We start from the raw sequence: 26,470 nt of genomic DNA on the forward strand, positions 1-26,470 counted from the left end.
CTGCTAACGTTGTTGTCATGGTGTTTTACAAAACACTTTTCTTAATCTTACTGGACTTTGTGTTTTCAGGGCATAGTTAGTACTGTACAATTCAAATAAGGACATCAAGTGGCTTCCATCTGAGTGGACTTTATATTAAATCAGTGGTAAAAAAAAATAATAATAATAACACAAATATTATTACCTTCACAAACATTCCACCATCAGCCTCTCAGCAATACAAGTGTGTATGACATGTATGCCAGCACACACACACACATATGCACAGTCGCACGCACGGTGTGCAAGGGTTAGTGTCCTCCTCACACACTGTGTGTGTGTGTGTGTGTGTGTGTGTGTGTGTGTGTGTGTGTGTGTGCGTGTGCGTGCGTGCGTGCGCGCGCGCGTGTGTGTGTGTGTGTGTGTGTGTGTGTGTGTTTTGGCAGGTCCCGTAACTCTAAAGATGTCCTCTCCACATTTGGATCATTTTCACATTCAGAGACAGATCTGGCTGCCAAGTACATGAGGTGCTGCAGGCGTTGGACCTGCTGTTGGTACATAAATACACCATTATGCAACGCACTGAGTGCACATGCTGCAACTGACACACATAGTCTGCGCTGTCGGCGCAGAAACCTTGTATCTCCAAAACGGTACCATTCTTATTAGAGATCTTTTTTTTCTTAAAGTAGTAAGTAGTAGTAGTAGTAAGTACACTACAATGGTGAAAATAGCAAATCTACATGGATGGGTGGATGGATGGATGGATGGATGGATGAATGGATGGGTGGATGGGTGGATGGATGGATGGATGGGTGGGTGGGTGGGTGGATGGATGGGTGGGTGGGTGGATGGGTGGGTGGATGGGTGGGTGGGTGGATGGATGGGTGGATGGATGGGTGGGTGGGTAGGTAGGTGGATGGGTGGGTGGGTGGATGGATGGGTGGGTGGGTAGGTGGATGGGTGGGTGGATGGATGGATGGAGTCCTTTCAGAGTGCAGCCTCTCAGCACTGTTGCTGTGGATAATTAATCATGCTTTTTTACCCCTCTATTGAATAATAATTATTGCTGTTGCTATTGTCAATTCTCAAAAAAATGGCCGATATATCACCACACAAAGTAGTGTGTGTGTGTGTGCACAACATGTGCGTGTGCATGCATGGCGTGTACATGTGTGTATGTGTGTGTGCATGACGTGTGTGCGCGTGTGTGTGCACGTGTATAAATCCAGCTGCATTGTGTTCATAGGACCCCTGCCATAATCCCCCCCCACAACCACCTCAAATCCCCCCATTCGAATCCAAACTCAAATTAATTGACCCCCCCCCCCCCCCCCTTTCTCTCTCTCTCTCTCTCTCTCTCTCCCTCCAGTATAATCCTGACCGTAATGTACTTGATTGTTGGTAACTATATGTTTGATTGGAGTCTGATAAATTGTTCAAAAATTGTCTCCGTCAGGTGGAAACCTCATGTGTTGCTCACTGTTGCTTTTTTAACCCCATTTTTAACCCCTGATGTCGATAAAAAAAGGCTTATAAACAGTTTTAGAACCCGCAGAATTATCTGTATTTGGCTAAGAAAATATGTTCCAAATATGTTCCCCGAAGCAAAGATTTGAGTTAAAAAATGTGCGCCACATTTTCTCTAAAATAGCAGATATACAAACTCGTAGCGCGGCACTATGAGCTTGTAGATCTGCTATTTTTCAATAGCTAAAGAATTACATAATGCCTAAAACACCAAAAGTGGTTCCGTGTGTGTGTGTGTGTGTGTGTGTGTGTGTGTGTGTGTGAGCTCTAACTGTCCAGTTCATTCACCACCTGGCTTATAGGACAGTTACACATTCTGAAGGGGCCGGGCCTTTGTCCACACACACACACACACACACACACACACACACACAAAGGTTGGGGGTGTTGTGTTTCTGTCACTCTCTCAATCACTCCATGATCATTCATCACAGCTCTCAAGCAAACCTGCTCTCCCCTGAGAGAGGGAGAGAGAGGGAGAGAGAGACAGGGAGAGACAGGGAGAGAGGAGGGGCTGATGGAGGGAGTGTCAATCGAATGGCGGAAAAATGGGTGCAGTAAGCGGAGAGGAAAGGAGTGAAGGAGTCGAGGCAGGAGGCAGCTGAGGTGTCTGACCAGAGCAACTGTCCTCTAAACAGTTTCAAACTAACCCGTCGCTTCTAGTTTCTTCGAATGCTATATACAGTAGAGTAAGGAAGCTGCCATTTCCGTTCACGAAAATATATATTTTAAAATATCTTTACATTTTATAATGTAGAAGATCTCGAGATCCGTGTTTCGAGCTTGTAGACTGTGATCATACGGCATCTTCTATGCACTATAGTCTCTAACACATGCAGTATACTATCCTATGTCCTATCTGGGTGTATTGTGTCCTACTGTATACAGTACACTATCCTATCTCCTAAACCTATCCTATAAACTCTCATGGTACAGTAAATATAATGTCCCCTATACACTATATATTGTCTCCCATACTTTACTGTGTATTGTCTCCTATACAGTGCATTCTCCCGCCATGTCAGTGTGTCCAGATGCTATATGCACAGTTGCACACATACTGTAATGTATACGTTGAAAGATTGATGTCCCAAACGGCCACAGAGGGGCTGTGAGGAGGGGACAGAGGGGCTGTGTGGGGGGGCCGCCATGTCATGTGTGGATGATAGCTCCTTTTGAACTCTCCTGTGACACGCCATGCACGAAGACGCTGTGGACGACAGGCTTCAAGGGGGGGTTAGGGTCACAGGAATCTGCAGTATGTGGCACTCGGACAATGGCCGTCATCGTTTGTGGCCTTCAGATCGGGGGGGACTGTCACCGTGGGTGGGGTTGGGGGGATGGAGGGTCTTGTTTTGTGTGTGCCCAGTGTTTGGACACTTTGCAATGGTGCTAAGTAGCTATTATTTGAAAAGTTGAGTTACTAGATTACTTTGCAGAAGATTTGTATTATCTTTATACATTAACCACTTCATTTTACACGCAGAGTAATTAAAAATAGCAGTCACAACTTATAATTACATAATGAGTACTTTACATATGACATTGGTACTGATACATCTTGCCAATACTATAGTACTTTCTCTCAAGTCAAATTTTGAATACAGGTACTTTAGTGACTATGTCTACAGTCAAATCAAATCCAATGTATTTGTATAGCACATGTAAAAACAACTCTCATTGTACCAAAGTGTTTCACAGATCAGATTTACTTAATAAAAATAAAATAACTGAGCTCGCCAATTAGGGACGTCAACACACCAGTGGTTGTTGTTTTCTCGCCAGTATCCAAGCGATGGCCGATGGCGATGTGTCCCCCCACATGGCGTGGCGTGGCATGGTGTAGCGTTGGCGTCTTATCTGTGCCTGAGGCCACAGTGGAGGCTGTCTCTGTGAGTGTCAGCGGACATAAAGGAAAGCTGCACACATGTTCCACTCGGTGACGGATGGCCTCCCGGCTCATTATGTCGGAGACTGTAAGTCTGCGGTTTAGTGTACGTTTGGACCTACAGTCTGAACCTACGTCAAAGGTGACAGCAGGGGTTGAGGCGTTGCACTGTGTTGTGGACCGTTTGAATTCGGGGTGCGACAGCTAATCAAACTATAATCGATTTAACCACTTCAACCCTCTATAGTCTCAGAGAACTGGACTCGAGAACTGTACTTTGATCACATTTAACCATCGACACCAAATCTCTTATATTCATCCTTTTGTTCCTCAATTTAGTCTCACACATTTGTGTGTTGTCACTGGTGGTGCCAGCGAGGAGCCCCCACCAGGAGGACGTAGCACTTTCATCCTACTCCTCCCTGCCTCCCCCGTAGGAGTAAGTGCAGTGATATCACCCTCCCCGCACCCGGCTTCACTCCCTAATTGTGTTATAGACGCTCGACAAAGCTAGATGCACCACGGTGGGTTCGAACCCCCTAGACTCTGTGGTGGTGGGCGGGCACTTTACCGCTGCGCCACCCGAGCCGAGCGCCTTTGAAATTGTTCTTATAGGTGCAGTAATTGTACTTACATTACTTTCCACCACTGGTAATGGCATGATATGTTTGGATGTGTGTGTTAAACTGTGTCTGGGATTATCTGTTATGTGATGCTATCATGTCCTGATAGCATCTGCTGGCTTTTACTGTGGAATGGAACAACATCACAACAGCACCAAGCTGGCACAGTAGATTGTACTCGCAGATAATGTACACTGGTGTGTGCGTGCGTGCGTGCGTGCGTGAGATATGTGTGTACTCAAAAGAAGAAACAACCGCCAAATCAAAGCCTTTGTCACAGTAATGCAGTGAGCAAGCTATCCTGGCTATATGGTTCTTCTGTACAAACACATAGGTTCTTCCGACAAACACATGCTGTTAAGTTACAGCGACTAAGACTACATTCTCTGTCAATAATAAGCAGTGTAAAATGTATAGTTCTTCATTGGGAGGTAAAGGGAGATGCTTTATTGTGAAGGACCCTTCACGGCGCCCGTCGGAAAGAGAGTGTTTTAACTGGGCTGATTACAGAATCAGCCCAGTTCTGTTATTAGCTTAGACACTGGACTGTGCCATCTTGGTTGCGCGTGCACACTTTCGGTCACTTTAGACTCCAAATCCCCCTCCCAGGCGGTATTTCTGGTCAAAACAACACTTATTGCACGGAGCCTATAGGTCGTAGTAATGGCGCCGGCCTGTAATTATCATGCTCAAGGCAGAGAATAACAACCGGTCGAGACAACACACACACCATTAAGCTGACTGAATATAACTATTAGTCTCATGTGCAGTAGTTGGAGTCAGGTGGTTTCTCTACTCTTCCATTGAGATTGATGGATTTATGGATCGATGGATTGATGGATCTAAAATCATGGTAAACCACAGCCTCATTCCTTTTACAGTGGTTAGAGTGTCCGCCCTGCATGAGACTGGGATGTTGGGGTTCGATCCCCAACCAGCTCATACCAAACATTTGAAAAAATAGGACCCTGCTTGACACTCGGCATCAAGGGTTGGATTGGGGTAAGTCCCTGTGACATGACGTCATGTCTAGGGGGTGTACTTGTGAATCAACCTGCCTCGTGGCTACAGGAACAGGAGATAGGCTCCTGCTGTATGAGCCTCATGGCTACAGGAACAGGAGATAGGCTCCTGTTGTATGGGCCTCATGGCTACAGAAACAGGAGATAGGCTCCTGTCGTATGGGCCTCATGGCTACAGAAACAGGAGATATAGGCTCCTGTCGTATGGGCCTCATGTCTACAGAAACAGGAGATAGGCTCTTACTGTATGGGCCTCATGGCTACAGAAACAGGAGATAGGCTCCTGTCGTATCCGCCTCATGGCTTGGCAATTAAGGCTTACTTTTTCATTCCTTTCTGGCAAGAGCTGCTGAGATTGGCCAGTAGTCACTGTGATTGACAATTGTTCCTTAATTATTGTTATTGCACTCCAGCGCTTAAATCGTTGAAATCGTGCAATAACTATTCTCTCCCCTGCCCTGGCCAGTGATTCGGAACTATTCCCAAGGCATTTGTGCGCTCTCATCTGATAGTATACGGATGACATACACAATTCAACTCTTCTAGGCAACCACACTCGCAATTCCACAGGTTTGCATCTTTCTAGTTGTTCTTCTTTTTGCAATTTGCATAATCCTTAACCTTAACCATAACCATAACCTTACAAAAACTATTTAAGCCTAACCTTAACAATAACCTCACAAAGAAAAATGTTTGCCTAACTTTAACCTCACACTAACATAACATATGCTGAGAACACGCAACCTTATCATCTTTACTCCTAGCAATAGCTCACTGTTCCATCACAGTTTTGAACGAAAGGGCCCGCCCATTTCTGCCAGGAAGCCAATCAAAGGCAGGTAGCACAGGTCTAAGGGTGGGTGAGGATGCAGGAAGGAATCATGCATATTTTTTTGTGAAAACGTGATTTGTAAAAGCTTGCACCTACACAACAGACACATGGAGATAAGGGGTTTCTGCCCGACAGCACGCCGTATAGGTGTAGCAGTGGGACTCAGCCAAGCAGAATGAAGGAGCGGAACTATCCGTTTTAGCAGCTTGCTCCTCACTGTGGTTTTAAGCCAGCAGGCTGAGACCGGACACAACGCCTGACCCCTCACCTCTGATCCCTCAACTTTGACCTCTGAGGGGTGCGATCGGGGTCACTGGCAAACAGTTGAAGCTGTTTTTCTTTTACACTCCAGTGAAAAGTGAAAGTTTCTGAAGAGAGGGACCTAAGAAAAATAAGGATTCTCTCTCCTCTCTCTCTCTCTCTCGCTCTCTCTCTTTCTCCCTCTCTTTTTGGTAAGCCTGGACGTGTCTGTTGGGCATTGAGGACTGAAGCCCCCTCGAACAACACACACACACACACACACACACACACACACACACACACTTCTCTGGCTGCCATGTCCAGCTGTCGCCAAGGAGACAAAGCCGAGTAGGGAGGAGGGGGAGTTGAATAGAAAGATAAACTGAAGACCCCCCCTCCCCATAACACACACACACACAGACGCACAAATGGACACACACACATGCACACAGGCACGCACACACACACACACACACACTGACGCACACACGGGCGCACACATGGACACCCATGTGGGTGCACACACACACGGACGGACGAGCGCGCACACACACACACACACACACACACACACACACACACACACACACACACACACACACACACAGCCCACACTTATACGCATAAAAGTAAAAGTAAAAGTACACATACTGTACTGTACCAAATGCACACACCTTATACCTTGTAGGTCTGCACACACTCAAACACTCACACATGCACGCACACGCACACACAGTTGCAGCTGTCTGGTCTATTGCGCTTTTCTTGATTCTGATAACTCATTAGTCCTGCTTGTTGATTGTGTGTGCGTGCGTGCGCAAAAAAAACGACTGTGTGGTGTAGAAAACCAAAGGGCATTTTCTCTTATTTTGCTGTTGACTCGATTTTCATGGAATGTTTCATTTCATGAAGAAAATGGAGGAACCGCTGACTCTCCTCTCCTCTCCTCTCCTCTCCTCTCCTCTCCTCTCCTCTCCTCTCCTCTCCTCTCCACAAGCTTTTCACTGTCGGCAACATGTGGAGCGGTCTCCATAGCAACGCGGGGGGATGTGACATGTGCTGGAGACAGGGGAGGGGGGGGTGCAGGGAGGGGGGGGGGGGGGGGGGTATAAGGAGGGGCTCCTCTCTCTCCTCTCCTCACCGTGGGAGCAGCTCCTGGCCGAGACAGAGGTGGTCGCGTTTCTTTACGCTCTCTCTCTCTCTCTCTCTCTCTCTCTCTCTCTTTCTCTCTGAGTCCGTCTCAGAGAAAAGGAAGGTATATAGAAGAAAAGGTGAAACTAGAACGTTTTCCGTGCATTTCTTTGCCGTCGTGTGGAGAGGCACAGGTTTCCTTCCGGGGCGAACACCGGCATTATTAATATCATTTTCTTTATATTCCTATTAGCATTTAAAAAGAAATAGCACACAGAGGAGCTGGAGAGGAGTCGGCAACTTTTTTCTTTTTTCCCCGGGTGTGTTTTCAATTTCCATGAGAAGGAGAGATGAGGAGAATTACAGGGAGAGGTGTTGGAATAGCAGACAGACTCACCGCGCATCTGGGTAGGCTGCCGCTCATTCTCACTCACTCTCTGAAGTGTGTGTGTGTGTGTGTGTGTGTGTGTGTGTGTGTGTGTGTGTGTGTGTGTGTGTGTGTGTGTGCGTGTGCGTGCGTGCGTGCGTGTGTGTGTGTGTGTGTGTGTGTGTGTGTGTGTGCGTGTGTGTGTGTGTGTGTGTGTGTGTGCGTGCGTCCAGTCTGATCTGCAAATGTTAAGAGACATTGCAACATGAAACCGAATGCAGCCGCTTTGCAACCTCTCTGAGTTAGAGCACTATTGAGTATTTTATGTTGTATTTTTTATCATATTTGTTGTACTCTCACTTATAGATTTATCTACTCTCACTGCTCTACAGTGGTCTGAGAGGGCACAACATTGAACCAAAGGGTAAATGTTGTGCCAGTATACCCTATCAGAGTTAAATTAATATATTTGTTTTAATGCATTATATATATTATTTAATTTTACTTTATATTGTTATAACATTTGTGTAATAAGTGGTAGAAATGATGACTCCATCATTGCTCTATTCCCATTCCTGTGATATTGTAATGTGCAGCCGCGGTTAGGGAGTAATTGCCTGATGTATTCCGGAATATTGTGCTTTGAAAATGTATAATAGATATTTGTCTGAAGGTATCTTTTGAGGTGAGATATTTAGAAAATGAATACATCTTTGGGTGAATGTATGTGAAAATTGATACATGGGTGAAAGTATAATATGCGGTGTCTTTTGAGGTGAGATACATATTTGTGTGAACGTATGAACGTGGTTATTTTGAACATGGATGCACCTAAATATTATGGGTGAAGGTTTGGAGGTGATATATGGTGGACATGTAAATACATGGGTGAAGATATTTGGTTAGTTTGGAGGTGATATATAATGAACATGAATAGATGAATGTGTGAATGGGTGAAGATATTTGGTTAGTTTGGAGGTGATATATAATGAACATGAATAGATGAATGTGTGAATGGGTGAAGATATTTGGTTAGTTTGGAGGTGATATATAATGAACATGAATAGATGAATGGGTGAAGATATTTGGTTAGTTTGGAGGTGATATATAATGAACATGAATAGATGAATAGATGAATGGGTGAGCGTATATAGGAGGCTATAGGGTGTGCTTTGAGGTGAACGTTCATTGGGGTTTGCGGAGCACCGTGCGCTGTGAGATAAACCGGTGGTCTGATGTATGGGGACCTCCACATGGTCTGATGTATGGGGACCTCCATGGGGTCTGATGTATGGGGACCTCCACATGGTCTGATGTATGGGGACCTCCACATGGTCTGATGTATGGGGACCTCCACATGGTCTGATGTATGGGGACCTCCACATGGTCTGATGTATGGGGACCTCCACGTGGTCTGATGTATGGGGACCTCCACATGGTCTGATGTATGGGGACCTCCACATGGTCTGATGTATGGGGACCTCCATGGGGTCTGATGTATGGGGACCTCCACATGGTCTGATGTATGGGGACCTCCACATGGTCTGATGTATGGGGACCTCCACATGGTCTGATGTATGGGGACCTCCACATGGTCTGATGTATGGGGACCTCCACATGGTCTGATGTATGGGGAACTCCATGGGGTCTGATGTATGGGGACCTCCATGGGGTCTGATGTATGGGGACCTCCATGGGGTCTGATGTATGGGGACCCCCACATGGTCTGATGTATGGGGATCCCCACGTGGTCTGATGTATGGGGACCTCCATGGGGTCTGATGTATGGGGACCCCCACATGGTCTGATGTATGGGGACCTCCATGGGGTCTGATGTATGGGGACCCCCATGGGGTCTGATGTATGGGGACCTTCATGGGGTCTGATGTATGGGACCTCCATGGGGTCTGATGTATGGGGACCTCCATGGGGACTGATGTATGGGGACCTCCATGGGGTCTGATGTATGGGGACCCCCACATGGTCTGATGTATGGGGACCTCCATGGGGTCTGATGTATGGGGACCTCCATGGGGTCTGATGTATGGGGACCTCCATGGGGTCTGATGTATGGGGACCTCCATGGGGTCTGATGTATGTGGACCCCCACATGGTCTGATGTATGGGGACCCCCACATGGTCTGATGTATGGGGACCTCCATGGGGTCTGATGTATGGGGACCTCCATGGGGTCTGATGTATGGGGACCCCCACATGGTCTGATGTATGGGGACCTCCATGGGGTCTGATGTATGGGGACCTCCATGGGGTCTGATGTATGGGGACCCCCACATGGTCTGATGTATGGGGACCTCCATGGGGTCTGATGTATGGGGACCTCCATGGGGTCTGATGTATGGGGACCCCCACGGGGTCTGATGTATGGGGACCTCCATGGGGTCTGATGTATGGGGACCCCCACATGGTCTGATGTATGGGGACCTCCATGGGGTCTGATGTATGGGGACCTCCATGGGGTCTGATGTATGGGGACCCCCACGGGGTCCTTGCGGGTTGGGGGTTCCCGGGGGTTCCAGTTATATAGCATAAAAAATCCCATAATAAGCCTATAAACACTTCGCCATTTGAAAATATTATGGATTCACAAGCTCACGACACGTCACATCACAACGCGTTGGGAGATTCTTTGAATTATTTTAAGATGAGGTTCCGTGGACAAATATATTCGACTTTTATTTATTTAGTATTTTTTTGAGAACGAGTCTTTAGTTTTCATGGCTTTTCATCCACCCTTTGCAAAAAAATTATAAAATAATAATAATAAATAGCGATGCTGTTATATTTAGAAGGAGCTGTTTTGTGTGTGTGAGAAGTGGAAAGGTGCCTTTTTGGTTGATGAGGAAATGAAGGCGGGATGGGAAACATGCATGCAAATACAGTACGTGACAGACAGTTCCCTGCACTGGAGGGATGACACTGTATGACAGTTATACGTTTCTGTCTTTTATAGATCGATCCTACAAGCTTGGCTATTAGATCGGCTCACAGATGTAAAATGGGATTTTATTTTCCGATTTGAAGTTTTGTTGATGGAAAACAATTTCGGTCCAGATGCAGTACAGATGCAACTCCGGTCCGAGTGGAAAAACTAATATAGTTTTTACTATTTAAACTATTTCAAGCCTGTTCAGTTACACATCATTGTCTCCAACACAAATTTTTACTTTTCTACTTGCTCTGACCTTTGTTCGGGGACGGTGACGGAGGCACAGTCACGTGTGTGTGTGTGTGTGTGTGTGTGTGTGTGTGTGTCTGTGTGTGTGTGTTGTAAACCCAGATGCATTGTGTTCATATAGGACACCCCCCCTCTAATCCCCCCTCCCACAACAACCTCAAATCCCCCCATTCAAATCCAAGCACAAATTAATTGACTCTCTCTCTCTCTCTCTCTCTCTCTCTTCCAGTTTAATCCTAAATCTAATGTATTGATTGTTCACGGTAACTACTTTTACACCTCAGATTGCAGTCTGATGACACAATGTAGTTTTGTGTGTGTGTGTGTGTGTGTGTGTGTGTGTGTGTGTGTGTGTGTGTGTGTGTGTGTGTGTGTGTGTGTGTGTGTGTGTGTGTGTGTGTGTGTGTGTGTGTGTGTGTGTGTGTGTGTGTGTGTGTGTGCGTGTGTGCAATGTTACACTCCACTTGGTGTCTGTCTGTCTGTCTGCATGTTTTAACTTGCTCCCAGGAGAACTCTCCTATCCTCAGTCAGTCAGTCAGTCAGTCTGTCTGTCTAGCGGCCCATGGCTGCACATGTCACATGCACACCGGTGGAGAGAGTGAACACATTTGCAAGTACAATCGTCTTCACACAGCAGATGGACAATGGGAAGGCATCGGTGCAAGCAAGGGGAGGGGCTCTGTGGGTTTTTATAAACATTGAACCGATGTGTTAACGTATTAACAAGATTTTGTGACACAAAATAACTATTTTTTTCCTGGATTCCCTGAAATCCAGGAATGCAATACACCTGCCTCTCTCTCTCTATCTCTCTCTCTCCCTAATAAGATCTACAAACTTCTGTACCTGTCTTTTTCCCAGGGTGGGTGCATGGGGGGAACAAGTGACTCGGGACAATCAAATGAAGTCATGCAGAGTCATTTGTCCGTTGAGGCGTCCCCTCGCCGGCAGGTTTTCTTGCCGTGTAATCTGCTTTGCCGTGCTGAGCCGATATACGTGTATGCCAACATATGGAGGGATTTCCATACTTATATAAGTAAAAGTGTCAATACTGCAATGTAGAATATACTCTGTTACAAGTAAAAGTCCGGGAATCGAAATGTATACTTTAACTGTCTGTCCGTGTGTCCCCCCCCCCCCCCCCCCCCCGAAATGAACGTAGTAGTAGTAGATCCATAAGTATGTGATCATACAGCAGATCCACAAGCGGTTGTTAGTTTTTGTTTTTGAATCCTGAAACAGTATTGGACATAATGAGGTTTCCACTCGACATGCAGACACCTTTTAAAGTACGTTTTATTGTATTAGTTCAGTTGTGATATTCAAATTGAACGAACACATTAGACCCCAACTCCCCCTTTAAAGATTTTCCTAATGTTCAAGCACATCAATAATAGTAGAATAGCAGATCTAAATGTTGTGAGCTTGTAAATCTGTTATTTCCCTCCACAGTATATTTGAAATATAGCTGAAGTGGTTAATTCATACACTATATTTTTCCCCTTTTTGGAAATGTAATGGAGTCATCCAGTCATTTAAAGTACAGATTCCAAAGAAATGTAATACAAAACCTATAGGCCTACTTACTGTATAAGTGCTGTATGGTTCCACAAAGAACCCCCACCTACTAAAGAACAATATTATTTAGTCAATGGTTCTCTGTGTTACTTTGAGGCACCTTTACTGTACGATTTATAGGGTTCATTTCTAATTGGAAAAAAGTAATTCTGTAACACTGCAGTACCTCAGTCAGAATGCATGATCATTATGGGTTACAGCGCACGCACGCACACACACACGCACGCACGCACGCACGCACACAGACACACATTGGCATATTGTCACTGTGGAAACCTTGTATATCCAAAACCTTTACTTTACAGGATAAAGGAAAATATTTTCCTGTGTATCAATGGATCCAATAAGCTGTTGTTAATACTGAAACCCAGTGGTTCTCAGAGTGGGTGCCCTGGGGGGCATTGATTTACAGAAAAATATAGATACAAGGTTTCTACCCGACTGCAATGATCGTGTTTTTTCGCAAATGAATGCCCTACTTGAGAATACAGTGTCACACAAATTATTATTTATTATGAAGTATCAAAAGCTGTACTAAACGTGGCAGTAGTGGGTACTGTATAGGTTTCCACCCGACAGACACGATAATGTACATGCACATTTCCACCTGCACATTTCCACATAAGTCTATGCCTCAGGCATACACACACACACACAGACACACACGTACATACTGTACAAGTGTACACGCACACGCACACACACACACACACACACACACACACACACACACACACACACACACACACACACACACTGCACCTATAACCAACTCAGTGACAAGTGCAACCTAACTTGATTAAGCAGGCGCGGTGGAAGCCACATTTGTTTGAATCAATAGACAGACACGCTTGACAGCTGTGATGAAGAGGTGTCGCACGCACGCACACACACACACACACAGGCATACCCAGACGCCGCTCCGGAAAAAAGCTCCCGCATCTGTCGCACAGAATATGACCGAGTCTTTACAGTTATGGCCTTGAATTATGGGGCCATTACTGTGTGTGTGTGTGTGTGTGTGTGTGTTTGTGCGTGCGTGCGTGCGTCTCTCCAAGTGTATTTAATTTGACAACACAATGAAATGGCTCAGGAGCCCAAAGACAAATTAAATTATTTCATGATTGCAGGTAAATAGATTATGGATATTTATAAAGCTTACATCTCCATATTTCAACTTTTATTGACTTTTATTTTCCTTTGTAAATTCATGCCCTACTATGTTTCACTTGTACGATGAAGTAGGGCCTACTTCATCGAACTCTTATCTCTATTTTTGTTTTAGAGATAAGAGGTTTCTGCCTGACAACAACGCTTTCCTGAAAAGTACTATTGGACATATAAGGTTACCAGCCGAAAGTGACTGAATATATTTGGTGGAAGAATGATAGGCTCTCAAGGCGGAGTATATAGCGCTCAGCTTTGGTTTATGAGTGTTCCTTAACGACATGCAACGCACTGTCATCACCTGGAATGAGACCACGGTGGAGAAAAGGACTCCCATTAGAAATCTGTTCCATTTATGACGCACTCGGGTTAGAAACCTCTTATCTCCATGTAAATTAACGCCCTGCTCGATCATACACCACTGTCGCACAAGAGTAGCAATAATAGCAGATACACAAGCTCAAAATGTGTCATGTTGTTTATTATTATTATTTTCATTGTATTTTGAATCATGAAGAAAATAGTTTTCCATCAGAGACGAAAGGCTGTCAGGTAGAAACCTTGTATGTCCAAAATGGTTCAGGAAATAGGGAAAAAAGGCCTTTTTGTTCCAGTGGCTCCACCGATTCACAAGGTCTTGCTTATACTTTTTTATTGAGTCTTATAAAAATACGGAGAGAAATAACCACTTTCACGTTCACAAATGTTCATAAGTAGCTATAAAGTAGTAGTCTACAAGCTCACGACTTTAACCGACACTCTTGTATAACGAAGTAGGTCATTCATGTACAAGAAAGAATGAAAATAAATACATAAACATGTGCCCTGATTAACACCTTTATATCTACCTATGAATACTTTCAACTACTATATATAATTATATATATATATATTATATAATATTATATTATATTAACATTTCCCAAGAAATATTAAAGAAATTAGATTTACAGTAATGCGACACGTTGTGAGCTTGTATTGGTTATTTTAGCTATTTTAGAAACGGGGCTTAACAGGTTAAATCCCTCCTGAACACCAGGAGCTTTTTATTTTTTCCACATAATAGTATGAATCCTTTTTTCCCCCCTTTTTTCTCTTGTTTCTTTTCTTTTCTTGTCTTTTCTTTCCCAGTGCTGTGTCCATTTGGTGTGGAGTGTATAAGCCTCACACAGAAAGCTTACCCCACGGTCCCTTTCAGGGAAGTGGTTGGACACAGTATAATACTCAAGTAGTCAAAAGTACAAATTAGAAAGTACCGGATATTTTTTAATACCAGTGCATTGATGTAATGAAATTGCAAACATTGTGGAAAAAAATAAAATGTGACACGTCAGTGTGTAGAACTCAGCTTTTTTAAATGGGGCATAAGTGGTTAATTCACAATATAAAAAGTAACAGAGACAGTTATAGTGCAGAAGAGTGCCTCCATCAAAGGCAGAACAGAAAGTTACTCAAGTAAAAATATTTAGTTACTGTCCACCATTGTGCATAAGCTTCTTCACATAGAAAGCTAACCAACGGTTCCTTTCAAGACTAGCGTTGCATTAGCAATGCAGCCTCTCTCTCTCTCTCTCTCTCTCTCTCTCTCTCTCTCTCTCTCTCTCTCTCTCTCTCTCTCTCTCTCTCTCTTCCCGCCTTTTTTTACTGTACGAGCCTTACAGCTCCCACAATGCATCTGCAATGCCGTTGTGTGGCCTTTTGTGGCGCTGGGGCCATTTCTGTCGACCCATTCCTTCAATTCTAATGCTTTCCTTTCATTGCAAGGTGCTGAATACACTACAGCGTGATGAATGAAAATCATAGTGAGTGTGTGTGTGTGTGTGTGTGTGTGTGTGTGTGTGTGTCTGTGTGTGTGTGTGTGTGTGTGTGTGTGTGTGTGTGTGTGTGTGTGTGTGTGTGTGTGTGTGTGTGTGTGTTGCACGTGTGCATGTGAGTGCGTGCGTGTGTGGAGGGAAGGTTGTCTAGTGGTAAGAGGGGTTACAGTTTTGACATAGCTTTTTGGTGTTTGATCTCAGTTTAGTTTGTGCGTGTGCGTCTGATCATGTTGTACTGGAAATAGCACAACTATAGCTCACAACGTGTCGATGTGAACAGGGCATCAATTAACGAAAAAAGTAATCATTAAAAGTTGAAATATGGAGATATACAAGGTTTCTGCACGACAGCAACAATATGCAGGTGTGTGCTGCACAGTATTGAAACCTCACTAGCATGTGGTACAGCATATCGTGTTACCAGACTGTTGCCTCCGCTTCATCATACAGTCTGCTGTCTGGGCCAACGGAAAAGGTCTCATGAGTATACTATCCGGATACAGCGGAAGTGGAGCCTCCTCGCCACTTCCGTTTCGTCTTTACAGTCGCGCATATTTATCCTAATATAAATAGAAGAAAACATCTAAGGCTATAGCTTGTTGCTTAGCAGAAAAGGAAATAAAAATATGTATTTTCGTGAACGGAAATGGCAGCTTCCGTTACTCAGCTCATGGGGTCTATAGTCCCAGACTTCGGAGATTGTGGAATAGTTGTCTGGCTAAGCGAGACTATACGGCATATGAAGTTGAGTTCTACTTCCAGCTAACAGCTGTGGTCCTTGTCATGGAGGTGTGATTCGCAATGTAGTTTGTGTGCTGCTGACAGAATAGACTGGTCTTTAGGGACGGAACAAACAATGGGCTGTAAAGACAACTATGTGCTGACGAGGTGACTAGGTGACCTCCGAAAGTTGTGAGACCACTCAGATTGACGTTGGTTTTGTAGATATCACCTAAGAACAAGGTTTGATTGGTGCATGGGCTCTATTCAGAGATTGTGGAATAGTGTCTGTCTTGAGAAACTAACCTACATCCGGCCCAGCAGGAATAGGATATACAATTAGCCTAATGCAATATCACTTGTATGCCAACCTCTCATTTAGCTATAACCAGATGAAACACTTTTAAACCCATGTTTGTGTAAATGTAATTAACATTCTGGAAACACAAACATTGAAGACAAAAGTGTGTAAACACAAACATTGAAGACAAAAGTGAGGACACAAATTGTGATTGGCCAGAATGAGATGATGTATGATGATAATTTTACCCGGGTGTGATTTTTTTTTTTCAGTTCATTTTTGTTTGTAGTTACTGCACTGTAGTTACCAAACACCTTGGCGGGGCGAGGTCAGATGATCTCCATCTGATTGTATTCCCGTGGGCATCACTCACTCTAGAAGCAGTGAGACAGGTACAGTTACAGTACATGAGCACTGTTCCTTTGAGTTATGCTACAGGGTGCAGTGTGTTGTTTTCAGGACAACATCGATGATGGAGAGGGCCACTATATTTCCACACTCACTCCAAGGCGCCACATTGCATACTGATAGAAATAATTGGAGTAAAAATGTTAGTAAATTTCAAATGCATTTAGTTACAGGCCTGCTTATGTTAACTTTATGAACCTGAATACAAATACATTGGACATAAAAAAGAATGCAATTTTAATACTAGTCATTAAACTACTAAAGGAGACTGAACACTGAAGTAATTAAAGCGGGGAACAAATATCAGTATTCTGATATTGGGCCACCAGTTCTATATAGGACATACATGGGCAACTGCCACATGCTGCCCCCACCTTCACTTAATGTGGCCCTCAGGTTAATATCAGAATACTGATATATTATTGATTTCAGCTGTTACACTTTCAAACATAATAATAATTCTAAATTAGTATAGCTTAATGAGTAGTATTCAAATGTTGTCTTTTTTTATGTTCAATGTATTTGTATTTAGTTCATAAAGTTTTCATTTCATTTGAAAGGCATTTGTAATTAAATAAAAATATTTCTTTTCAGGATTCCAATAAAAAAATACTAGCAAAAGATTTTTCAGAATTTCAATTCAAATATAGCAAAAATAGCTGATCTACAAGCTCAGCGTTTTGAGCTTGTAGATCGGCTATTTTTGCTATACGACAGTAATATGCAATGTGGCCCTCTGGAGTGAGTGTGGAAACATAGTGGCCCTCGCCATCGTCAAAGTTGCCCACCCCTGGTCTAGGAGGAGAGGAGCACTATGTTGTGTTGGTGTTGGTTGATGATAGTTGGGACCCAAATGGACCTTTACAGGTCTGTAACTCTGAGAGTGTGCAGATGTAACCAACACTACAACAGTATAAATCAGACATGATTCGAGAGACAGACGCGTGGGTCCTGCTGAGAAGCAGGATGTTTCTAGATAGTACGAGCAGCCTTTGAAATCAGGGTCATGCGAGTTAAAATTAATATTACAACAGCACATAATCAGTAGCTCTGCCAGGCGTTTATATAATGCTGCACCCGGAGAAATTTGTTGGATTACTTTTTTTCCTCTAGTGCTGCAAAAATGCCACGCACAAAAAAGAGAACACCACCTACTTAATTATTACCATCTTCAGACTACATTTATTTCTTTATTTTGCCATTGATTTCCTTTGATAATTCTTTGCGGAGGGGGGAAGTGTAGGAGGCTTAATTGTGTGTCGGGGTGCCACCGCAATTTAGAGCCTATTTTCCTCCCCCTCCCGATGCTGCCCGGCTTTGCATTGTTGTCAGGATCATTATGGAGTGTGTAATAATGGGGAATTATGGGGCCTATTGTCAACCGGCGGTGGTCAGGTTAAAAATAAAGAGAGAAAGATGCCACGGAGCCATTATCTTGAGCTCGCTGGGCTCTGAAATGAACTCGTGGCAGTGTGCGCCGCGCACTCGTAATGAATAGAGCTCTGAAAATGAACTTCCCCTGGATTAGATGGACTGTGGTGGAATAAGTATACCTGATTAATTTTCATTAAGTAGTCGTAGCTATTACACGATGTAGATATACACTTCAAATGTATTGGCATCAAGATATACGTAGAGCATCAAAGTAAAAGTACTGATATTTTTCAAATATGTTTTAAACGAATAACTAATAACTAATTTCCAGTGTGTGTGCCATGTTTGGTGTGAATCGGAAACAATGGTGTGCTTTGCAGGTCGGCATGTTACATCTGTGACGACTCGAGTGACAACCACCATCCACCCAACCTTTGGGTTATTATTACAGGATTACAAAACAAAAACATACATTAACTACTTTAAGGTGTTTGCACACGGTGCGTTCTTTTGGACAAATTTTCGGAAAAAATAGGAAAATCGACCTCACTTTATGTCAATCATTTTGCTGAATACAGTGGGGTCTAGTGGGGTGTTGGTGACAGGCTGACACTGACAGCTAGTGATGGCGTACTACTTTCGGATCCACAAAACGCAGTGAAAAAACACCAGTGTGCAACCACTCACAGCTTGTAAAAACATTTTTTTAAGTAAATCTGTGAATTGGGACGTTCTGCATAATGATTTTTTTTTACTTTTGGTACTGTTGTGTTGCGTTCACATGGGCAGATGCAAAGACACAAAGATCACAAGCATGGAGCAGCTACATGCATCATTGTGCCTTTGCATCGTCATGTCGCTGGCTTCCATTAACAATGAATGGTAGACTGTATCTTTGCGTCTGCCCATGTGAACGCACCATAAGTATATTTTAATACCAATATAAGTCACATTTTACTTTGACTTGTAACAGAGTATTTTTATATACCGTAGTTGTATGGTTATAAAAAGGTTAAAAACTAAATCTGACTGCTTCTCTCACCACTGGAAACAGCTTTGCTAAACGAGGACTTTTATGCATACTAAATACTGGCGGGGCACAGATGGCAGAACAAGTGCCTGTGATTATTATGCTTTTTAGCGCTGGCAGTGACATGCATATTTATGTTCAGAGAAAACAAATGATAAAAGAATTGGGCCATGTGATTCATATCTTCTAATCTATAGTAATCTAGATTTGGAAACTATAAACATCTTCGTATCTGTGTAAACAGATACATTTAGATGTTGGATTAAGTTAAGTTAAATACGGAACGGGCTGGTCTGCTGGTTAAAATGGTTTTATGGAAGTGGAGATGTAAGACAAATGCCGATGATGGCATGATGCAGACATTGAATGGTCCAGGTCGCTAATTCTCGACCTGGAGCGACTGTTTTTATATTTGGAAGAATTGGGCCAAGTTCACAGGCTGGTGGTCACTGTCGGCTTGAGGATTATGGGGTTGTAATTGTAAGGCATTATTGGAAGTCCATCTATTTGGAGGAGAAGGTGCTTTCTGTTAACCTGGCTTCTTGGCCAAACTCATATCACACAGGGTAGCTTTCTGTACCCATGATTTTCCGGTGTTGGTAATATGGCAGAATGAAGTGTATGACAAATGTGAATAAGTACCTGTGTGTGTGTGTGTGTGTGTGTGTGTGTGTGTGTGTGTGTGTGTGTGTGTGTGTGTGTGTGTGTGTGTGTGTGCGTGCGTGTGCGTATAAGTGGTGTGCTGTATACCATCCTGTTTGTATACTACATTTGTCCAGTTAAAAAAAGACCTCCAATAAATTGGATTGGATTAATAAACTATTTTTTTGTGCCCGGATCTCCCCTTTTTTTAAGCTGATGTTTTGTCCCGACTGATCCAGGATCACCTTTTTACTATTTTAAAATGATTGACTTATATGTCTCCGGTGAGCACCTGGTTGTATCTTTGTCAGGTGCAGCTTAGTGTTGACATTCTGCGCACGCACGCACGCACACAAAGCGACTTGTAGAAGACCAGCCTGTAAGAGTTGCAATTGCAACACCAATACATCTATCTCGACCTCCATTTGGCATCCGTTCTTATGTTCTTCCGCCCCATTTCTAACCATTGCTCCTCCTGTCTCGACCACCAGGGGAGCCAAATCAAGCAGATCCCGAGCAAGTACAGCCAGGCAGAGTCCAGGAAGTTCCTGGTGCTGACGGTGGTGTCCATCCTGTGCATCGTGGCCGTGCTGCTGGCCTCCACCGTGGTCTACTGCCTGCGCCACCGCTCCCACCACAAGATCAAGGAGAAGCTCAGCAACCTGGGCACAGAGACGGCTGGCGATGCCACCGCCACCTATCAGGTAGGATATACAGTAGGACCCCATTATGCCTCTGTTCCATTGGTGTTTGTTAACCCATTGAGACCTGAGACCCGATTCTATAAAATGTCTTCTAAGTCATGACAGTTTTCTCAGAGACGTATCAGTGGTGCACTGGTGCTCAAACCGTTTCAAGGAGCCGCCAAATTATCTGTATTTTGGCCACGGATATCCATCTGAAAATAATGTTGTTCCCGGGACCACCCCAGAAGCAAATAGGCCTATTTGAGTTAAACAAATACTGTACACTTTTTTTAAAGTAAATTCAATCCTTATATAACAATAATACCTGATGATCATATTTTAGGGTGGAAAAAAAAACAATTATTATTAATTATTATTTTGCTTGTGTGTTAATTGCAGCTAGTCCCTATATTCTGTGTTACCACCCCAAGCTATTACCCCTCCACTCCTGTTTGCTGTAATTATCCTTCAGCTGGAATAGAGGCCTGTGAAATTTAATTTCCACAATCCAATATGAAGTGGCTTTTTCAGCACGATATTAGATTGAGATTTCTCTAGACTCTCTCTCTCTCTCTCTCTCTCTCTCTCTCTCTCTCTCTGTCTCTCTCTGACCTTTGCATGCATGCTAAAGAGAGTGGTCTTGTGAACATTGATTCAGGGACCCCAGTTATAGCTTTCATTTCAATAATCTGCCGGGCTGATGCTGTTTATATTTAACATGTGAATGTTATGTTACATTCTGCCGTTCAGATTTTTCCCTTTATGATTTAAAATAGTAAATGCCATGATCAAAGAACATTCATAGGAACCACTTACGGTGTAAGGTGTATGCAACACAGAAGTAGTACGGACTTGGAGCTGTTTATAAACCAATCAGTCAGTGACATCACTGACCAGTCCTTGATGTCTTCATGCGACCAAGTCAAGTCGACCAAGTCGCCTTGGCTTATTTTTTCCCCCTTCATGGGCCCCCACGGCATCTGTTGCACCGTTGATATTTACGCCACTGTGAGTGGGTTCCAAAAGGCCCCGTGTAACTATGAGATTGTACAAATGAACCCATCGTTGGTCATAATTTGAACTTGACACAACATGAAAAGTGACAGACAGACAGACAGACAGACAGACAGACAGACAGACAGACAGACAGACAGACAGACAGACAGACAGACAGACAGACAGACAGACATTGGAGCGGTTAGGCACAGCAAAAAAAAAGAAAGCTTGGTAAATTAAATGAGTTTTCATTGTGGTATATAGTATATTGATCCATTCCAGAACTAAATCAATTGAGTGATCATTAAAATAAACAAACTCTGAAAAAGGCCCACCCATCTGACCACTTCACACGGAGTGGTCAGAAGTACAATAATGACACACGCATGCATGAACGCACTCACACACACACACACACACACACACACACACACACACACACACATACAGTACACACAGAGAGAGAATGCTACATCTCTCTCGCCTCCTCTCAGCATCGTCAACTTGTCAATCAAACAGTCCCAGTGATGTGACTGACAACCCGTCCCGCATGTCACAGCCCCAAATTGGACAAAGCTCTTCCTCTTTCTCTGTTACCTCTAACAGATAAAGAGGTTCTCTGTTACCTCTAACAGATAAAGAGGTTCTCTGTTACCTCTAACAGATAAAGAGGTTCTCTGTTACCTCTCCTGGCCGCTTCAGGACTTCCCTATATTCACACCTCAAAACAACCTGTTCATGCTACTAACACTGTCTATTGTGTACTGTCTATTTGTGTAAGGACCCCCCCTAAAATGAGATGCTGCATCTCAAGGGGCTATCCTTTCAATACAATTCTGACCAAAAACCACACAAACAGAACAATGTCAAGTCAGAATGCTATGCTGGCCGTTTTTTGTTTTTTTTTTGCTGGTGGATCACCTGTCCCTCAATGGGCTTGTTAGGAGGTGGGCACCCTAGGAAATAGTGCCGTGGCACAGGATTGGCTGACACTCGACACATGAAAACTGATCAGCCGTCTCTGTCAGCCAATTATGTATTCATTCAAAAAATAAGTTACATGTTACAGCTTTAAGATCTAATAAAAAAACGTTAGTTTGCCTTTAGGCAGAAACCTCGTATCCTCATCTTTCAAACATGCATGTTTTCTTTTTTCGTAAATCAATGTCCTACTTCATCACTAGAGAGTATATATACAGTAGTGACAATAACTGGTCTACAAGCTCACAACCTGTCACAATGCGCATTTTATGTATTTACAATAATAAAAAGGAACCGTTTTTGGACATATACAAGGTTTCCATCTGACAGTGACGATCTCATTGCCTTGGGTGCAGAGACGCGGCCAAGCACAAATCTCCCTTAAAGTTTAATCTGGACTGTGGAATAGACAGAAATAATTGGTAGGAGGATATAAGAATGAGGGCAGCGGGGGTTAGAAACATATGTGGTTCCAATCTATGTGGTGCTTTAACAACAAATAATAATCCCTTAAAGTGGATTCTGTGTTTAACAAGTAGCCTGAGAAGAGAGGCCAGAATCAGCTTTATTATCACATGCTGTTGGTCTGCTGTCACTGCTCTGTGCTCATCTCTACACTAGTGTCTATGCAGCATCCACCTGTGGGCTCAGGTTCTATACAGTTCCACAAACCAATCTTCCGCCGTAGTCTGAAAACCCACCTCTTCAGACTCCACGCCTCGTGACACATCACGCCTCGGCCCTCGTGACACGCTCCGAATGTGGCCGTCTCCATATGAAGATGACAACACTGATCTCATCAAACCCTAGATAGCCATACATGGAGAAGACTTGATCTTCACATAGATCTGCATATATGTAGCTGGCCAGCCAACTCTTGTGGGAAGACCCACACGGGTCGAAACGTTATACCACCAATAAAGAAATGTCCCTGGGAGCTGTGAAACGGTGTATATTTTATGTATATGTTTGACCACCACCTGTAGAATTTCTGGAGATGTACGTGCTTCCTGTTGGATCCTTGTAAAAGAAACCGGCAGCCGAGTCGAGTTCTCATAGGCCTGAAAAATGAAGGCGCGGCCCTACCTGGTACACTCAAGACACGCTCCATATACGGCCAGTACAGAATTCATTCCATATGTTCTGAACTTTGGCAACTGTTATGCCAAAGCGCCAGCGCTCGCCTGCAGTCTGCTGTCACCCAGGGGGATGCAGCGTGCACGACCTGGCCCTTTAGGGCGAGGTCAGGGTGTCATACTGGTAGCTTCACTGTACAGATAATCTACTATATCTACATATATTAGGTTCTTACAGTAGCTTGCTTATGATTCTTGATGACTATTTCTATGTATTTTATGTATTACCTTGTGTTATTCTTGCTTACTGTAAATCGCTCTGCTAAAGGCCTATATTTTATTTATTGTAAATTCAAGCCACTTTCACCCCTGAAAGACATATTGTCTTCATTGTATATGTCTTCAGAATGAAGACATCTTGTCTTCATTGTGCCATATGTCTTCAGAATGAAGACATCTTGTCTTCATTGTGCCATATGTCTTCATTGTGCCATATGTCTTCAGAATGAAGACATCTTGTCTTCATTGTGCCATATGTCTTCATTGTGCCATATGTCTTCATTGTGCCATACAGTATGTCTTCCGGGCAACAGGAGGACTTCTATCACCTTTATAATGTGTGTTGCTTCACTCTCTAAACTCATCCCACCTTTATTATGATTCCTTCCATTTCTTCGCCGCCTCCTCCTCGCAATCTAATTGGCTCTCGGGGGAAGCCGTTTTTAATTACACCGTAAAAGATTTGCTGAGGAGTTCGCCCTGCGGCCTTGTTAGAACGCTGTTTCTCAACATGGCCAGGGGTCCGAGGTGGACACGTCTTTGGGTCTGAGAGACAGAACAATTGCAACCATTTGTACACTCATAGTTAAATAAGCACTGAGGATTTTACAGTGTAGATTGTGGTTTCGGTATATGGTTTAGTTCGGAGGCCGAGAGCCAAATATGAGCGCCATACATCACTGTCTCCGTGGCAACCTGCAGGAATATTAATCACATCACAGTTGCAGCGGACTAATGTATAGGACTGTTCAAATTAACTCCTGACGTCAATCATGCACCCTCACTGTACGGCTAATCTGTAGCGTTGTAACGTACACAGATGACCTGCCGTGATACAGTCAGTGTCCTTGAGCGCAGAGAGATACCAGGTTGTAGTTGAAAGCCTGATTTATAGTACTTTGTTGTAGGACTTTGTCGGATGTGACGCATTGTGAGCCTCTCTGAGTATAAATGAGGTGAGGGTAGAACAGTCAGTCCTACATTCATGAGTCCGACGCGACACCCTACACAAAATCCAACCCTAACCCTAACCTAATAGGAAGCCACGGGTTAGTTTTAACCTGCCACAGGTTCGTTTTGTAACCTGCCATGATTGTCGGGAGCCACAAGTTAGTTTTAACCTGCTAAGGGTTAGTTGTAACCGGCCGCGCATGTCGGGAGCCACAAGTTAGTTTTAACCTACTAAGGGTTAGTTGTAACCGGCCGCGCATGCCGGGAGCAAATTTACCCACTACTTTTTGTTTACTAGATTATTTCCATTTTTCAGTGCTTTTCTACTTCTGTTTCAGGGAAAACATTGTACCTTTTTTAAATTCATGAGAATTATTTGACAGCTTTAGTTACTAGTTACTTTGCAGATTTAGATTATGAATATAAAACATACATTAAGTGATAAATGATGGTTAATCTACCCAGCAGCACATAAAGTAATTAAAATCAGCCCCACCTTTACCGGCCGCGATATTAATGTGATGAACACATTAATGCAGAACTCATTACAGTCCAATATATGAATGTGGGTCATTCTGCATAATGAGTACTTTAATGTTTGGTACTGTAACCTGAATATATTTTAATTTACATACTTTTAATCAAGTATTAATCAAGTAATTTTGGTGCTGTATGTGTATTCTGCATGGTGCTAATAATTTTTGGTACAATTACTCAAGTAACAGTTTTAACACATATATCACCAGAGTAATCAATAAGAAAACCCCATTCCCTGCTGGTGTTTTTCACTAACCTTTGAAGAATCACCCGATCGTGTTCATTGCATGAACATAGTGATCTTTAACTTAGTGCGATCCTTGCATAGTGCAATCCTTAACATAGTGCAATCGAATGGCCAAATGTTGAAAATATTCCACAATCGCCAGTGACAGCAAGGAAGAAAAACACCTCCACTCGCAGGCTGCCATCATTGTCCATATAGCATTGCAATGGAGACTCGATTATCCAGTATCCCTCAGAAGCGAGCGTCAGTTGTTTTCTTCTGGTCATGTGATCCAAATTCTGAAACAGTTCAGAGTGTTGAAAATTAATTGGTTCAGAACCCTAAAAGTTGGTTCGGAACTGGAACCAAATAAATGGCCGCCGGTTCTGTGAAAGCACCAATGTTCCGGAATCAGTTCCAGAAGTTATTTTGGTGCAAGAAAAGGGGCTTTAAGCGAGGTCTTCCTGTCTCTCTCTCTCTCTCTGTAGGAGCTGTGTCGTCAGCGCATGGCGGTCAAGCCCCCCTCCTCCTCTGCCGCAGAGCGCTCCTCGGAGCCCCTCTCCTCTCGCATCAACAGCGTGTCGTCGCAGTTCAGCGACGGCGGGGGTCCGGCCGCCGCCGTCAGCCCCTCTGCCCGAAGCTCCACCTCCTCGTGGTACAGCGAGGAGCCCACCCACTCCAACATGGACATCTCCACGGGTCACATGATACTGGTAAGAGAACGCCTTGTATAGGACGAGGGGAGGTCTGGGACCCCTGGGTGCATGTGTTTGGTCCGACGTACTAACAGCCGACAGGCATTTAATTATTCCGTTACCCTACCCCAAACCCAAGCCCTAAAACATGCCGGGCATGCCGGGAGCCACGGGTGAGTTTTAACCTGCCACGGGTTAGTT

General features: G+C 43.8%; 1 protein-coding gene across 1 annotated transcript in view; it reads left to right on the plus strand.

Moving 5' to 3' along the window:
- Nucleotides 1-26,470, plus strand: part of LOC308326107 (receptor-type tyrosine-protein phosphatase N2-like) — a gene marked incomplete at both ends in the record, with an annotated part of 164,170 nt that overhangs the window by 103,539 nt on the left and 34,161 nt on the right. Inside the window, 2 exons of the mRNA XM_080778916.1 lie at nucleotides 20,334-20,546; nucleotides 26,063-26,287. Of these exons, the coding sequence (XP_080635042.1) occupies nucleotides 20,334-20,546; nucleotides 26,063-26,287 (438 nt within the window). The remainder of the gene's footprint in view (nucleotides 1-20,333; nucleotides 20,547-26,062; nucleotides 26,288-26,470) is intronic.

This window comes from Protomyctophum bolini (assembly GCF_963924005.1).
Source record: "Protomyctophum bolini genome assembly, chromosome: 12".
In the NCBI taxonomy this organism is placed as follows: Eukaryota; Metazoa; Chordata; class Actinopteri; order Myctophiformes; family Myctophidae; genus Protomyctophum; species Protomyctophum bolini.